Source organism: Anoplopoma fimbria, chromosome 22, assembly GCF_027596085.1.
Source record: "Anoplopoma fimbria isolate UVic2021 breed Golden Eagle Sablefish chromosome 22, Afim_UVic_2022, whole genome shotgun sequence".
NCBI lineage: Eukaryota > Metazoa > Chordata > Actinopteri > Perciformes > Anoplopomatidae > Anoplopoma > Anoplopoma fimbria.
In genome coordinates, this window is record NC_072470.1 from 1,655,913 (window position 1) to 1,674,846 (window position 18,934).

The 18,934-nt window shown below is 43.0% G+C and overlaps 1 protein-coding gene across 1 annotated transcript; it reads right to left on the reverse strand.

Annotated features, from left to right (window-relative positions):
* Nucleotides 1-5,840: 5,840 nt before the first annotated feature.
* LOC129111786 (major facilitator superfamily domain-containing protein 6-A-like) lies at nucleotides 5,841-15,000 on the reverse strand. The gene is given in 8 exon segments (XM_054623883.1): nucleotides 5,841-7,319; nucleotides 8,370-8,555; nucleotides 8,558-8,661; nucleotides 8,979-9,077; nucleotides 9,287-9,448; nucleotides 11,923-12,020; nucleotides 13,399-14,275; nucleotides 14,352-15,000. Coding segments are annotated over 8 exon segments (2,286 nt in total). The 3' UTR covers nucleotides 5,841-7,208.
* Between the last annotated feature and the right edge of the window lie 3,934 nt (nucleotides 15,001-18,934).

Sequence of the window (18,934 nt, forward strand, 5' to 3'; positions counted from 1 at the left end):
CTGCGGGCTGCGGGGGCCGGAGGAGGGCCCAGGCGGGGCTGAACGGGGCTGAACGGGGCCGAACGGAGCCGGCCTGCTGGTCTGCTGGGCTCCCGGCCGCCCACGGAGAGGCCTGGCTGGGTGGGCGTCATCTATGGAGCGATTGATCCCAGCACAGGACACAAAGTCTCCCTGTTGTCCTGCTCCACCAGCAGCAGCACTCAGAAAGTGCTCAGAGTACACATATACTGTTGTACTACTACTACTACTACACTATTTAAGAATACTCAACAACAAGTTAGCTCATAGGATAAGATGTGCTGGGATACTACTACTAGAACGACTGATAATATGTATTTCTAGAATAGCTAAGACTACAATTACAGTAATACTAGTGCTTGAATTGGACTACAGAGTATCAACTTTACTAATTTTGTACTTCTGAAAATGTGTACTTCTTACATCTACTACTTACTATATTGTACTGTTCTAGCAGTGGTGGAAAGTACACAACTATGGTTGTTAAGTCCAATTTTAAAGTATTTTACTTGAGTATTGCCATTATACTTTTACTTCACTTAATTTCAGAGAGAAATGTCTTTTTTTACTGATAAAATTTTATATAAAAACATGATCAGTTCATACAATAAAACCCATTCTTCCACTTTAAAGTACTGCTTACATGTTAATACATCAATAATAATGATACAATTATAATACAATAGTATAACACTGACACTAGCCACTCTGCATTATGAGTATTTTTTATACTTTGGGTACATTTTGCTGATAAAACATCTGGACTTGATGTGATGAATGATTTGAATGAAGCATAATAAAAATATCTCTTTTAGCTTCTATTCTAATTTAGTTTTCTGTATGTGAAGAGCTCAAGACGATACAGATTAAAGAGGTCAAAGGTCAGAGGGGACCCATGATAATAATGTGTACTACTAACATTAGACGTTTATATGAACTCGTGAGGCAGCTGTGTAACTGTGGAGTTAAAACTTTGCGTATAGTGTAGAACTAGTACTGCATGACTTTCTCCAGCGTTTCTCCTGCTGCTGTGGGTTCAGTGTGGAGGTGTTTGCCTGGAGAGGGTGAAAGGTCACGGCTACAGAGCGCGCACACTTTACCACCACAGCTGAGCGCCGGCGAGCACGTTTGTTTTTTGGAGCTGTAGGTTTGGTGCTGACTTTGAGGCTTTGAAGGAGTTTTGGGTTTGAAACTTTTCATAGTCTGAAAAGATGCGTGGTCAAAAATGAGAAATGTTTTTTTTTTTTGCAGGTTTACAATCAAAAAGTATATTCTCACAAGTAAACAAGTTCATATTCCTACTTTTAAATCCATAAAACTCAAGTGTTTTGACTGATTAACTCAATAATTAGTAGAATTTCTTGATTAACAGAGCACAGATATGACTAAAATATTGAGTTAAAGCCTCTAAAGAAGTTAAAATCAAACTCTGCTTGGGTAAAAAAAGATAAGTGATGATATTATATTCGTGCTGTCGATGTCTTTTAAACTTCTGTCAGACTCCAGATGCGACAAAATGAAGGATCTTTTCCCACAAAACAGAACAAAATCTCCTCAGAAATTGATAGCAGGACAAAAGGCTTTTACAAAGAAGCTCACAAAATACATCAATATAACGTACTAAACATTTATATTTATATGAAATCTTAACAATAATCTTACTTTTTCTTGGATGCAGCCCGTCTGACAGCAACATCTGTTGGAGTCTGCAGATGTTGATGCATCTGGGGAAATGAGATTTTGCCGTAATTAGTCTGGTTAGTGACACTTCAACCTGCATCTCACGGTAATTATCATCATAATCCATCATTAGCCACATCATAGACCTACACGGCTGCTGGCGGCCTCTCATTGGTTTTTAATGATTAATAATGCATGTCCATTATATAACAAGCACTCTGTCTCTGCTCTCTGATCTACACTGTGAGGGTATAAATGATACACTGAACAATGAATAAATTATCAATGCTTTGTCTGTCGTTTTATTCTCTTCCATCGTGTTTCAACCTCAAAACACTGCTAACCTCCAGACCTGCTGACACTCAAAAATCACATTTGGCTGATGAGACGGTGAAAGGCTCCGGCAAAAATATTTTGGAAAGCACCACCCATTGTGACCGGTGGATGAAAATGTTAATTTTCCTCCCTTGATAATGATGCGTGTCGTTTCCAAATGTGATTATACAAACAGAATGGTGTGTAACACGCCTGTAATGTGCTTAAGATGTTTTAAAATACATTAGCATGTCTGCACACTGTGCAATGTAAAAGACCCTGAAGGAAACCTTTAAGGTTTATCTTTTTTTTTTGATTAAAACTACAGCGGGACCGGGACGGTTCCCTGAGGAACCCCAGGATTAAGGATTTACAGTTAAATAAAGGTCATTTGTGACAAAAACAACCTCTGATGTGCAGTGGATCCAATCACTTCCAGAGAAACTTCTTTGGATGAACTTGCTTGATTGTGAAGCACGGCCGTTATCCAATCCGCTTCCTGCATTGAAACAAACACAAGTTAATAATTTAAGGATTTAAATGTGTCCGTTTTATCCTGCTGTTCTCGTTCAGGTAACACTGCAGCGTCCTCACTTTGCTGTGTAAACAGCAGCGAGGCTGCATGAACACGAACAGTAGGGTTGATGCCAGAGCGACCATGACAGCTGTCTGCTCTTATAAGTCTTAGTCTGCTGCACACGGTTCACACTGCAGCGACGGTCCTGCTCTCCCGTTAACGGTACTGAGAAACCAAACAGCTAACGGGCTGAAATCAGGGATCAATGGAGGCTTTGTGGTACAAACTGCCTCTTTTTCATTCAGTAAAACTAGAAAATCAGCAAAAAGTGTGTTGAATACATATTTTCTTTATAAATTAAGTTAGCAGGTCTTTAAATTAATAATTCATCAATAAATGTCAACATATTTTAGAAAAATGTCATATTCACGTCTTTAAATTCTTGTTTTGCCCAACCAAATATATTACAACAAAAACTATGAATTTGAAACTGTCAAACTAGTCATTCATATAAAAGTGACAGATTTTGGAAGATTTCCTGTTGAGTATCGCACAAACACAACCAGTATTTTGAGTTTTTTGGTGCCGTTATGATACTTCAACACACCGTGGTACTAAACTGTACACAAATACAAACACCCCACATGGGAAATGTGTCACCGGTAACATGCGGAGCGTGCAGGATGTTTTTAATACTTCAAAATCAGCAGATGTGTGTTTTTAAAAGAGGCACAACTGACACGAGTCTGCAGCTTCCTGCCAATAATATGACTCGCTGTGGTCTCTAGTCTGACTCAGTCTTGACTCAGGTGGTCCTGATCGCTCTGCTGAACGAGGTCTGTCCCGGGTCGTCTGTGGAGGACTCATCTTTAACCCGTGATCCGCTCTGTCAGCGCTCAGTTACACCTCACAGTTTAGTCATTTAGCTCGGCGGTCTCCTGCAGTTTGCCCGAAGCAGCTTCGTGGTTTCACTTCTTTGTAAACACAAGAACAGTCAAAACAAAACAAGTTCCTATTTATTGAGTTTTTCACTTCTTATATCTATAAAGTACGACTGTGTTAATGACTTGAGGGGGATTTATTGTCTACGAATGCACACAAATTACTGATTTCAACTTTAGAGTTTTCAAACCGCCACTGAGACCATTGCTTAGGGCTGTGGTTCCCAACATAAGGGGTCAGGACCCGTTCAGGGGTCCCAAAGATAAATCTGAGGGGTCACAAGATGAATTAAAGGGTTAAAGAATTAAATCAAATATTCCCGCTTCAGAAAATTGAGCTTATTCTTTTCTTGTGAAATACTGAAAACTCTTAAAATCTAGATAAACATGATGACTTCGATGAAGATTCTCAAGAAGCCGAACAGTTTGGGAAATGAAAGAAAAGTCTCTGAAACCAAGAAAACAAAGGAGTGAACGGGATGAACGTTCTTCCATTTGTTATTCTTTGACATCAGGAACACAAATAATTGGAGAATATTTAAGAGGTATAAAGTTTAGGAATTATGAAGATTCTAAGCCACATAGATTTAGTTGTGTATGAATTTTGAGCTGGCTTTTGACCATAATAATCGTATCATCTTTTAAAGTAAGGTAGGTTTTAAGTTTCCTTCCCGATGGAAAAGAAGCTTACAACCTTTTGGTTTCTTGACCAATGAGTCCACGTCTCCACACGGCGCTCTTCAAGGTGCTGTTTGGGTGATTCTGATCTTCTTCCGTCTCAGAAGGTGTCTCCGACCTCCAGAGAGTCCAGGGAGGAGCCGTCATCACCTTCATTCAACAGATCCTTCCTCCTCAGGGCGTCTGGCTGCCTCTCCATCACTGCACAAAGAGGATAAAAATAGCTCCAGGTTGTATCCGGGCAGCGGTTTCACCGAGAGCCTCTGATTAGAATAATAGTCCTGATTTTTAATATGATGGTTATTAGGTGGAGTTAACAAAATGGGCTCTTGGTGAGACGACAATGGATCATTCAAGAATACTTTTTTTGTGCATGGGGTCAAAGAACAAGAAATGGTACAAAAAATATTCCTTTATGTCCTTTTTTTTACTTTTAAAGGCTGATGCATTTTGATGTTGTATAATATCTAAATAAAATAACAATTATTGTCATTTTCTTTCACCTTACTAGATCAGAAAAAGATGATCAAGTGTGGAAACAAAGTCCCAGCTGATGTGTCTACAATCATCCAAAATAATAAAAAAAATATCCTGCCACAGTGCCCACAAGCAAGACACTGAAGCTATTAACACGCACGACACCATTTGCTGCAGTAATTGGAAACATCTGCAGGTCAGCGCTGTGGTTTCCAGAGACTTGTCAGCGAACAGGAGAAGCCTGTCTCGCCCCCCTGGGTGTCATCTGGGTGTCATCTGAATTAAAAACGTTTAGCAGCTTTCTGGTCATGACGACCTGGGAAAAAACAACACGATTACAATGTTCATTATTAAGCGAGACAAAACAACAGCAGCAGAGGGGCTGGAGGAACGTCTCCACGGATATCAGACGGCTGAGTGTGCCAAGACCGTTTGATTTGATCATTTTTATATATATATATATATAAATATATATATAAAAATATATTTACGACAGCACAGTCTAGTTTTTTGAGGAAGCCTATTACTGTCCTCCCACACACACCCATCAGTAGCAGGCGCACCACGACCTCAATAACCCTCCACACACACACACACACTCACACACACACACACATACACGCTCACACACACACACACACACACACACACACACACATACACGCTCACACACATTCAGAGGCTCAGACCATCTGAACCCACCGACACGCACGCAGAACGCTACTGCCATCAAGTGGCTGATTTCACAAACTGCCTCTAAAGAATCCTGCAGTGTACTACTGTACTTACTGTAAGTACTTTTACGTAATACTTCTACTCCAGTACTTGTTAATCAAAACACTTGTCGTTAAAAAAATGTACATTTTAGAACATCCTGCATTCAAAATGTAGATAATATTCCTAAATTATTAACAATTAGAATAATTAGTATAAATACTTGTTGGTCTGTTAAATGTCCCCTATGAGTAATATACATTAAATTACATTGTAAATACTAATATAATATTTCATTTATTATAATAAAAGTGCTCAGAAAAACGTAAATAAGGCTCCTTTAATTCTAAAGGTCTCAAACTGGTCCTCACAAACACACACAGCCATTAAAGTCAACCTGGGGTGTTATTTGTGAGATACACATTATTTAAAAACGTAATTCACAAACAGGATTAAGTGACACCGACGCTCTTTGTAAGAGAGAAAAAAACATCCTTTAATTGTTTAATTTACAGAAGAAAAAACAACAGACTTTCTTCATCGCTCTGTTTTCTCTGAAGACGTTTCCCTCCAGACACAGTAAACACAGAATACTGTGAATTGTTTGGCATGAAAATAGAAAACAAAGGGAGTAAATATAGCGTGTCGGCTATTGGCAGCTTCAACAGGAAAATATTGGAAGAAAGGCTTCAAAAAGACCCTCGGAATGACGAAGAGCAGCACAGTAAAGGGATCCTTGCTTGACATCTCATAATATTAATAATAATAATAAGTTAGATGATTATTACAGTTTAAAAGAGGCACTTCTTCAGTAAGTCATATAAATATATGAGTATTAAAAGTGATGAAATCTGAAAGAAAAGGAGTCTCTCACTTTTTGTTTCTTCTCATCTGAACCTGAGTTGGAAACAAATTAAATATTGATTAATCAGAAATGTTACAAATACTGTTCTTTTTACCTATTTACCTGCAAGAATTTCACTTGTTCCCAACCCCAAAAGGAAATGAGGAAAGAGTTCAATAATAACTATATTAATTAAAAGCATATTATTAAACGGTTTCTGCAGGAATTAACAAGCTAGATTTAAGACTGTAATAATTTAGAGAATACAATTTAATACAGATTTCTTGGTCCAAGTATTTTCAATACATTTGAATAATTCCAAACTCATATCAAGGCTTATTTGTGTTCTGGGAGGATAAGTTGAGTGTTATATATTCATGTATTCTTGCAAACTGATTTAATTAACATTTAAGACCCCTCAGCAGACTGTGGTGCAAAAAAATGGGGAACTTTTGTTTTACACTGCATAAAAACTTACTGGCGCAATTTAAAAATCTCTAAAATAATATCACTAGTTTCAGAGACTAACTACCGATACTAGTTCTTAAAAAATGAACTTTAATGTGTTCCTTCTGTGTGCAGGCATAGGAATGCTTCTAAATCTCCATTTTGTCAGATTTCATCACTTTTTTAAGTAAATGAAGAGATTAAATAACCGTGAAGGACTTTCCTTCACACTCCACCGGTGAAGGGCATTAAATATAGCGCACAGCGCCGCCGGGTGGGTTTGATTCGACCACCTCTGAGGGGCAAACGCCACAATGCACACCTCCATCCAAACACTGAATCCAAACTCTCTTCTGGAAAAACAATGAAAACTTAAAACCGTTTTAAAAACGTGTCCCCAGAATACTTTCTGTTAAGTTAATTTTTACAATAAATCTACATGAATACAGTTTGTTAAGCTTCAGACAGATTTAAGGACTGAACCGGACACAAACACACTTGTTAAGAGTTTAAAGTGTGTGTGTGTTGGTTCTCTCTCGCTCTGTCTGGGTTTGGGTGCGTTCGGTCTTTGTTCTCGTTAAGAGTCTGTGGCGTTTTGTTGTGTGGGTGTTTCTGTGCCGTCATCACTCGGGTTTCTGTGCGAGGTCGCCACCGCCTCGTAGTCGGCTGACGCCTGATCATTAGGTACCTGGCAACAAGAGGAACAAAACAGTGATGGCGGTTGACAGGCGGCAACATGGAGGAACATGTTTCTGATTTGAATAAATAACCACAAACCAGGAAGGACTAGCTGGAAGTCACATTAATGCAGGTAATGCTAACATGTTAGCCTCAGGGTGCTAACTGGACAAGCTGACTATGACTTAGATCAAATGTCTAACTTCATCTGCTGCACTACTCTGTCCTCAGCCTCAAACATGGCTGCCGGAGGGCGGGGTCGGCGGTGACATCACCAAGTACGAAATTAAAGGAATGCATGGCACCATGACCCGGGGGGGGGAGGTTTGCTAAACACGTATGCATGCATGAACACGCCCACACACCCACATAGATGAGTCACTGCGATCGCTGCATGCGTCAACACACACACACACACACACACACACACACACACACACACACACACACACACACACACACACACACACACACACACACACACAGAGGAAACCCTGAACACCCCCCACACACACACACACACACACAGAGAAGTTTTCCATCGACCTTTGCACACAGAAATGTCTCACCTGTCTTCAGATTGTGTGTGTGTGTGTGTGTGTGTGTGTGTGTGTGTGTGTGTGTGTGTGTGTGTGTGTGGGGCAGACAGAGAAGTGTCAGAAAGTTCAAGTTAATGAAACAACAGATGGAAAAAAATGTATTATCATTGTTATTATTGTTATTATTATTGTTGTATGACACCTACATAAATATCAACTTAAAATAATCTAAAACTAAAATAATCATCACAATAATACTAAATGCAGGACTTTACTTACCAGAGTATTTTACAGTATAGTATTAGTACTTTTACACAAGTAAAGGATCTTAATACTTCTGTCTCTATCTATCTATCTATCTATCTATCTATCTATCTATCTATCTATCTATCTATCTATCTATCTATCTAATATATTATAATATAATATAATATAATCTAGGTAAAGCCTGACCTTATCTCTGGTACTTTAAGTATTTTAGTTACAGCACTGAACACGTTATTTATTGTGATTTTGTTCACCTGCAGCGATCGAGTCTCTGTCAGCGGCGCTCCTTTCTTCCTCATGTCCATCATCTCCTTGATCTGGACGATGGCGAAGGCGATGGTGACCCAGGGGGAGCCGGAGAGCACCCAGGCCGGCCTGTTCAGCTCCTCCTGGTCCTCCTGGTGTTTGGTCTTCTTGGCGGGCAGGGCGGGGGCCTGGCGAACCGGGCGGGGCTACCGGCGTCGGTCTGGTTCTGCACCAGGTGGATGGTGGCGATGGGGACCGGGCTGGAGGGAACCGGGATGTTCTCCGCCAGCATTTTGTCCTCTGAGAGACGATGAAGGGAGAGGAAAACAAGCTTTCTGTTAGAATAAAGTTTCATTTAAACTTCTTTTAGACTCAGATTTAAATTTAAGAAGCTCTAAACTCATAGAGGGACCAGAAAAAAGCATCAAAAGCAAAGAGGAGAACTATGACTGCAAACGAATACGAAAAATGTATAAATAAAAAACATTTGTGATCTTTTAACGATCGTTTCAACCAACATTCAAACATTATTTCTAGTCTTTCCATTTAGAAAGGAGATCATACTGAAAGCTTGAATTCAAAAAGTGCCTTCCTATTTTATAAAAGTGTTTCCCCACCTTTCCCCTCCTCCTCTCCAGTCAGACACTGGATGAAGGCGAAGATGAGGAGGATGACGAGGGAGGCCATGCCGATTCCTCTGAACGTCGCTGCAGCACCTGTGAAGCAAACAGGAGGAAAACACTGTCATTTAATCTTAATTTGAAGCCAGTATCAAGTTGAATTAGAGCTGGAATTCTCCATTTTTGTTAGTAAAACAGCCACCAATATATTTATTCTTATAACAAAACTATTTAACAATTACCCCACCACAAAACCACAACTATTAACCACGCTCTTCTACACATTCAGCTCCGTCGGTTCGTACCAAAGTAGTTGACAAACACTCCTCCCACCATGGCTCCACAGCCGCGGCCCAGGCCCAGGTGGAGGCCCTGCAGGATGCCCTGAGCCGACGTCCTCAGGGCCGGAGGGACCGCCGCACTCAGGAAGGAGATGCAGGCCGCCCAAACCGAGGCGTGGGTCATACCTGGAGGACACACAGGGACAGACATGGGTCACAGCTGGAGGAGGAGGGACATCTTAAACTACTCAAAATGAAAAACGTGTCTGCAGCGTTGCTTCAAAATACATTTACGGCTCATTAAACTACAAAACTTTGTAAACGTGTTATATAGCAGCTGTACGTGTGAAATCTGCAGCTATAGTGTTTGAGAGAAATGTCCATTAGATGTTACAGGATCTTGTTGGCTCCTTTTCATTTCTGGACAGACTTGCCCTCGAGTAACATTCCACGTGTTTGAAGGAGCAGCTGAGAGTCTCCACATTGGTTTCAAGTGTTTTGGCTCAGTCTTCAGTGATAGAAATCACACCTTATTTATCAGGGTTACTGAAACTGTGATCACACCATAGCGCAGAGTGAAAAACGATTTAACAGTGGTATGATTATTAACACATCCTAAGCACTGCTTTGTTTAAAAAAAAAAAAGCACATTACTTCTTTTACGTGTCGCTCTGTGCTCGTCTTATTCTTACTTTTCTTTTTCTTTGTTAATATCTGATTATGAATTATATATACACAACATTTACACTTTCATTTTGCCCACGTCTTGTCTGAAGTCACATGACCCCCCATGCATTACATTACATTACATTACAGTCATTTAGCAGACGCTTTTATCCAAAGCGACTTACAGGAAGTGTATTCAACATAGGTATTCAAGAGAACTACTAGTCACCAGAAGTCATAAGTGCATCTCCTTTCTTAAACAAGCATCTTAAAGCATAAACCAGAGCAAAAGTATAGTGCAGAGGCAAATTACTACGAAAACAATAATTGCAACAGACTAATACGAATATAATAAGTGCTACAAACTACTACGAATAGGATAAGTGCAGTAAACTAATACGAATGCAAAAGTGCAACAACTAATACGAATAGGATAAGTGCTACGAGGAAGGCTCAGGGTAGTACTTCATGAAGAGGTGAGTTTTCAGCCTGCGCCTAAAGATGGGCAGCGACTCTGCTGTCCTGACGTCAGTGGGGAGTTCATTCCACCACTGAGGGGTCAGGACAGAGAAAAGGGGGCGAATCCTCCTGATGTTGGCGTCACCACGGCATCGTCAATGGTGATGGACAGGTCTCAGTGCGGACAACCCTTCCCCGGGAGGAACAGTAGCTCGGTTTTGTCCAGGTCGAGCTTCAGGTGGTGTGTCGCCATCCACCTCGAGATGTCAGCCAAGCACGCAGCAACAATGGTAAGAGAAGTCATGCGAGCGAATAACAGAACCCAGAGATGTTGTGTAGAGCGAGAAGAGAAGGGGGCCCAGAACTGAACCTTGTGGAACCCCCGTAGTCAGCATGCGTGGTTCCGACACGGCCCCCCTCCATGTCACCTGGTAGGATCGGCCTGTCAGGTAGGATGCAAACAGGGAGAGTGCAGAGCCTGAGACGCCCATCCCCTCGAGGGTGGAGAGGAGGATCTGGTGGTCCACCGTGTCAAACGCCGCTGACAGGTCCAGGAGGATCAGGACAGAGGAGAGAGAGTTCGCTCTCGCGGCGTGAAGCGACTCTGTCACCGCAAGGTTGGCCGGTTGCAGCTTATCTGGCGTTGTAAAACTAAAATGATGACCTGATGTTCGTCCAGTTTAACGTACTCAGCTTAAAACTGTTCTATGGTTTCGCTGGTCAAATACGGAACTGGTTTTCACTTGTTTGTTCTGCGAGGCGTCTGCGTTTTCTCAGGGCGGAAATCTCAAACTAAAACACACACACTTTCAGTTGTTCCCCACTGATGTCTTCACTATAGTTATCCACCATCTTTAATCTAATTATATGCTTTTAAATTCCTTCTTGCATTGTTACATTTCCTGCAAACATTCCTGATATTTCAGCATCATTGTTTTTATGCCTCATTGGTTGGATTGATTCTACATAAACGTAAGGTTGTTTATATGTGAAATAAACTAAATGTTCCACTCCTAAAGCTTAAATTTACTGGTCCCATATTTTCCTGTTATTTTATTGAGGGTTCCTTAAAAAGTTGGCGTAATTTGGTGCCAGTTCTAAAATAAATTAGACTTCAATTGTTACGTTTTGAAACCACCCTTCCTATAATGATTTGAGGATGTAAACAGGATGTATAATGTTTCTTTAGCCTATATTTGTTTACATTTAGTCAAATTGGAACCATTAAAAGTATGCTGAATTAAATATTAGCAGTTCATGTTTGTGATGAACTCCTGGATGTTCAGATAAGTATCAGTGGATTCCTTTGATACTGAGCGGCTCTTTTCTGGACTTCCTCTGGTGTTAGCGGTCGTTTCAGGTGAAGTAGGGTGCTGGCGTGGTTCTTAATGCCTGCTGATAATAAAAGAGGCTGAGCTGGAAGCTGTTGGAGGAAAAGGCGGCCTGATAAGCGTCCTGTTAGACAAACAGCCGCTTCCTGTGGTGACCCCGGGGTCCTAGCTCCCACCGCCTCCCTGCAGACGGAGAAGGGTTACCTTGAAGGATCTCCATGGGCAGGACGGTCCAGGCGTTCTCCAGGTAGGAGATGTACAGGTAACGGGCGGTGTTACAGGCCAGGCCGATGTACAGAACCCTGAGAGGGATAAAGGTGGAGGAGGACGGAGTGTAAATATATGACTTCATGTGGAATCATAGCTTCAGTTAAGTCTTTAAGAGGGAAACATAATGATGATTAAACATCAGCTGACAGCGTTACATAATGTGTTGGTTTGACTTTCTTCATTTGTTGAACGTCTTTGCTCTCACCAGGACAAACGAACAAGTCAAACAGCTCAGACACACCCTCAAAAAAGCACCAGACAGAATGTCCTCCATGTTTGTTCATACAAAGAAGGTTTGCTGAGCACACAGACAGATGCACGGTTCAATGCCAAACTTATTTATCTTATTAAGTGATGACTTATTAACATCCTCCCATCGATAAACAGATGGACAACCACCAGAATGTGATGCTTAAACACCTGCAGCTGCAGCTTGTTTCTGCTCTGAAACAGACTTTCCAGGAAGGTGTGTCACATCCTGTGAAGAGCAAACAACATGAAGAAAGCACAACGTCTGAGATGAACCTGCTGCACGACTGCTGAAAGCAAAGAAATGGCTTTGAAGCAGATGGTTTGGTTAACTTAGCTTAGCGTAAAGCCTGGAAACAGAGGGAAACTGCTAGCCTAGCTCTGCACAAATGCTACAAAATCTACCGACCAGCTCTAAAGATAAAAAATAAAATCATAAAACATGTTATATCTTCTTTTTTTCTGTACAAAGCGTAGCATATTTATTCATATGAAAATATCTTTTGATGCTCCGTGAACACATGCAGCTGTTCAATAATTAACATAAAAGAAAACAGAAGCTTTAATGAGTTATGATTTATATCATGATTAACACACAAGTGGCTGCAGGATAAATCTGAGGGGATAATAATTTCCTCGACACATGCTTTTAGTTCCTGATTAATATAAGTAACTCATAAATATCCCCCCCAGCAGCAGCTGGTGTATATAGTTGGTATTTAATGAGCAGACGCACTGCCTTCCCTCCGACTTCACCTCCAGCTCTCTACCTGCCACGTCTCTGCTGTTGACTCAGGAGCTGAGGCAACTGTTGCAGATCGGATCTGCAGCTGAAATCTAACACCACGTTCTCAAATGTTCCCCCACGAATGCACTCCAACAGAACCCCCCCCCGAGCACCAATGGCAGCTTTGTCCCAAAGATTCACCTCAGGAGGCCTTAAAGAGGATAAGAGGTTTAGTTTGTTTATTACCTTTTCTATCATTTATGTTCTATGATTCCAGGTTTTCAAATGAGATCATTTGCTGCTTTTCTCTGTTTTAAGATGATTATTTTGGACATTTTTTTTTACATTTTATAGACTAAAGAAATAATGGTGGGAATAAAAAGTGTCATCAGGTTATTCTCATAAGATGTGACCCCCAAAGGTGTGAGTCTTACCTGACGTGTCCGACCAGCTCGATGAACTTGTGGCTGGCGAAGTAGGTGGCGAGCTCGGAGGCGTGGCTCAGGACGGAGCAGACCCCGAACAGCGTGGTGGACCCGTTCAGGTCCTCCAGGTGCCAGTAGAGGAAGGTGAAGACGAAGCCGTAGCAGAAGCCCATGAACCAGGCGACGAAGAGGACGGAGCTGTAGCGCACGCTGCAGAGGAGCTTCAGCAGGTCGCTGTACTGGAACTCCTGAGCCGGATCAGGGTTGGGAGTCTGGTCCGAGGAGTTGGACTCGGGTAGCGCTCTCGGGGCTCCCGTGTCCTCCACCACCCCCTCTGGAGGCTCCTGCTGGTAGTCGCCACCTTTCTCAAAGTGAAACTGAGTGGCGACGATGAACGCCAGCCCCATCAGCACGCCAAAGGCGATGAAGGCGATCTGGTAGTTGGGGAAGTCTCGTTGGTGCTCTCCGCAGCCGACGCCTTCGATCAGCACGGTGATGTACGTGTGGTCGCTCCAGATGCCCACCAGCAGCATGGCCAGACCCCAGCCCAGCGAGCCCCACATCCTCTGCAGGCCGTAGCGGTCGCGGGCCTGACCGAGGTTCTGCAGGGTGACGGTGTCCACGATGGTGAGGGTGGGGGCGCTGAAGAACTCGCCCACGATGACGACGAGCAGGATGAGCAGGAAGATGCTCTCCACCTGGTCCTTGTTGTAGACGATCTGGTACTCCTTGGCTTTGGTTGGAGCAGGGGAGGTCGTGGTGGTGAGGAGAGTGGTGTTTGGTGATGGGAGGGTGGTGTTCAGCATGAGCTGGGTGGTGGTAGCTGGCAGCTGGGTGGTGGTAGCTGGCAGCTGGGTGGTGGTAGCTGGCAGCTGGGTGGTGGTAGCTGGCAGCATGGGTGGTGGTAGCTGGCTGAAGTGGCGAAGTGGCGTTGGTGTCTAGGCTTCGCTCGTGCCTGTGGCGCACGCTTGAATAGGAGTCCAGGACCTCAGGAAGCCATTCCAGGTCTAGAAAGCTCCGTCGCCTTCTGGTGTGGTTGGTGGAGTTGCTCGGCTGCGTGACGTTCTCGTACGGTAGCGTCGTCGTCACGGGCGCCACCGTCGTGGTCGTGTCGGCACCTATCTCTTCACAAATCATCTCAGCCTGCTTCACAAAGCTGATGCCGCAGTTGAAGACCAACCAGCACAGAACCGAAAACAGCAGGACGGCCTTCCCCTTCTTGAAGCGGTCCGCCACCACTCCCCAGAAGGGGGCGCTGCAGAACTCGATGAAGTAGCGGATGCCGACGAGCAGCCCGCTGCGGCCGGCCGACATGCCGAGCTGCTTGTAGTACACGGCCAGCAGAGGGTGCAGCGAGCCGTAGGCGGCGAAGAAGAAGAAGTAGAAGACTTTGGAGACGAGGAGGCGGGTGTTGATGCGGAGACACATCCTCATGCAGCAGTTTATGGAGTCCGGCTGCAGGGCCGCCGGCTGCTCGGGCAGCGGGTCCGAGGCCGGCGGCGGCGGCGCAGAACCGCTCGACTGCGTGTCGAACGGCTCGGCCAACACATACTTCCTCTTCTGATCCTCCTCGTCATCTGACAGGATGGCAACCTTGTCGTCAGCAACCATATCTGGAAGATAAGGAAATGAGGACGACAGGGCCACAAAGGTCAAATAACCAAATGATGCTGAATCTACTCTCTCTGCTCCAGAAAGAGAAACGAGGGTCCTCCGCTGTAAATATATTAGTGAACGTATTTAAAAACACACCAGTCCTCGTCTGTTATTAATCACACAGCCAATAGTAATATAAATAGAGCATTAAACACAGCAGACACTGTCATTAAATCGCTTTCTCTGGGTAATAAAACCAATAAAAAGAGTTAGGATTAAGGGATGTAGCAGATGTTTACTGTCCGAGCTCATAAAACAGACACACAGAAGTTATATCAGGTCCAAAAGGTTTCACATTTTCAACAATATATATCACTGTTTAAACACACTTTTAGATCTGTGAAACCTGTATTTAACATATGCTTTGGTGATGCAGACCAGGACACATTAATAACCCCTTACAGAGACTTTTAAAGACTACTTTATCCTCAATGGAACATCAAAAGATTGACATTTTCACATCCAAAAGTATTGAAAACATTTTGAATAATATATATATCTATTTCACTGTTTAAACACACTTTTAGATCTGTGAAACCTTTATTTAATGAATGGAAACAACAGAAAGTCATATTATTTGGTGATGCAGACCAGGACATATTAATAATCCCTCTAGAGACAATGTTTACTTTTAAACTCTACTTTATCCTCAATGGGTCCAAAAGGTTTCACATTTTGAATAATATATATCACTGTTTAAACACACTTTTAGATCTGTGAAACCTTTATTTAATTAATGAAAACAACAAAAAGACACCAGGACATATTAATAAGAGACAGTGTTGAAATGTTTAACCCACTACTTTATCCCCACAGAGACAATGTTTAACTCTTTTAAACTCTACTTTATCCTCAATGGGTCCAAAAGGTTGAACACTTTCACATCTTATTGTATTGTAAAACATTAGATATCATTTTTAAAGCCCTAACGCTGTTTAAACACACTTTTAGATCTGTGAAACCTTTATTTAACATATGATTTGGTGATGCAGACCAGGACACATTAATAATCCCTTACAGAGACTTTTAAAGACTACTTTAACCTCAATGGGTCCAAAAGGTTTCACATTTTGAATAATATATATATATATTTCACTGTTTAAACACACTTTTAGATCTGTGAAACCTGTATTTAATGAATGGAAACAACAGAAAGTCATTAATAACCCCTCTAGAGACAGTTTGAAATGTTTAACTCTTTTAAAGACTACTTTATCCTCAATGGGTCCAAAAGGTTTCACATTTTGAATAATATATATATATTTTTCACTGTTTAAACACACTTTTAGACCTGTGAAACCTGTATGTAACATGTGCTGTGGTGATGCAGACCAGGACACATGAACAACCCCTCCAGAGACAGTGTTTCACATGAACAACCCCTCCAGAGACAGTGTTTCACATGAACAACCCCTCCAGAGACAGTGTTTCACATGAACAACCCCTCCAGAGACAGTGTTTCACATGAACAACCCCTCCAGAGACAGTGTTTCACATGAACAACCCCTCTAGAGACAGTGTTTCACATGAACAACCCCTCCAGAGACAGTGTTTCACATGAACAACCCCTCTAGAGACAGTGTTTCACATGAACAACCCCTCCAGAGACAGTGTTTCACATGAACAACCCCTCTAGAGACAGTGTTTCACATGAACAACCCCTCCAGAGACAGTGTTTCACATGAACAACCCCTCCAGAGACAGTGTTTCACATGAACAACCCCTCCAGAGACAGTGTTTCACATGAACAACCCCTCCAGAGACAGTGTTTCACATGAACATGAACAACCCCTCCAGAGACAGTGTTTCACATGAAACAACCCCTCCAGAGACAGTGTTTCACATGAACAACCCCTCCAGAGACAGTGTTTCACATGAACAACCCCTCCAGAGACAGTGTTTCACATGAACAACCCCTCCAGAGACAGTGTTTCACATGAACAACCCCTCCAGAGACAGTGTTTCACATGAACAACCCCTCCAGAGACAGTGTTTCACATGAACAACCCCTCCAGAGACAGTGTTTCACATGAACAACCCCTCTCAGTGTTTCAGAGACAGTGTTTCACATGAACAACCCCTCCAGAGACAGTGTTTCACATGAACAACCCCTCCAGAGACAGTCCAGAGACAGTGTTTCACATGAACAACCCCTCCAGAGACAGTGTTTCACATGAACAACCCCTCCAGAGACAGTGTTTCACATGAACAACCCCTCCAGAGACAGTGTTTCACATGAACAACCCCTCCAGAGACAGTGTTTCACATGAACAACCCCTCCAGAGACAGTGTTTCACATGAACAACCCCTCCAGAGACAGTGTTTCACATGAACAACCCCTCCAGAGACAGTGTTTCACATGAACAACCCCTCCAGAGACAGTGTTTCACATGAACAACCCCTCCAGAGACAGTGTTTCACATGAACAACCCCTCCAGAGACAGTGTTTCACATGAACAACCCCTCCAGAGACAGTGTTTCACATGAACAACCCCTCCAGAGACAGTGTTTCACATGAACAACCCCTCCAGAGACAGTGTTTCACATGAACAACCCCTCCAGAGACAGTGTTTCACATGAACAACCCCTCCAGAGACAGTGTTTCACATGAACAACCCCTCCAGAGACAGTGTTTCACATGAACAACCCCTCCAGAGACAGTGTTTCACATGAACAACCCCTCCAGAGACAGTGTTTCACATGAACAACCCCTCCAGAGACAGTGTTTCACATGAACAACCCCTCCAGAGACAGTGTTTCACATGAACAACCCCTCCAGAGACAGTGTTTCACATGAACAACCCCTCCAGAGACAGTGTTTCACATGAACAACCCCTCTAGAGACAGTGTTTCACATGAACAACCCCTCCAGAGACAGTGTTTCACATGAACAACCCCTCCAGAGACAGTGTTTCACATGAACAACCCCTCCAGAGACAGTGTTTCACATGAACAACCCCTCCAGAGACAGTGTTTCACATGAACAACCCCTCCAGAGACAGTGTTTCACATGAACAACCCCTCCAGAGACAGTGTTTCACATGAACAACCCCTCCAGAGACAGTGTTTCACATGAACAACCCCTCCAGAGACAGTGTTTCACATGAACAACCCCTCCAGAGACAGTGTTTCACATGAACAACCCCTCCAGAGACAGTGTTTCAACATGAACAACCCCTCCAGAGACAGTGTTTCACATGAACAACCCCTCCAGAGACAGTGTTTCACATGAACAACCCCTCCAGAGACAGTGTTTCACATGAACAACCCCTCCAGAGACAGTGTTTCACATGAACAACCCCTCCAGAGACAGTGTTTCACATGAACAACCCCTCTAGAGACAGTGTTTCACATGAACAACCCCTCCAGAGACAGTGTTTCACATGAACAACCCCTCCAGAGACAGTGTTTCACATGAACAACCCCTCCAGAGACAGTGTTTCAGAGACATGAACAACCCCTCCAGAGACAGTGTTTCACATGAACAACCCCTCCAGAGACAGTGTTTCACATGAACAACCCCTCCAGAGACAGTGTTTGAACAACCCCTCCAGAGACAGTGTTTCACATGAACAACCCCTCCAGAGACAGTGTTTCACATGAACAACCCCTCCAGAGACAGTGTTTCACATGAACAACCCCTCCAGAGACAGTGTTTCACATGAACAACCCCTCCAGAGACAGTGTTTCACATGAACAACCCCTCCAGAGACAGTGTTTCACATGAACAACCCCTCCAGAGACAGTGTTTCACATGAACAACCCCTCCAGAGACAGTGTTTCACATGAACAACCCCTCCAGAGACAGTGTTTCACATGAACAACCCCTCCAGAGACAGTGTTTCACATGAACAACCCCTCCAGAGACAGTGTTTCACATGAACAACCC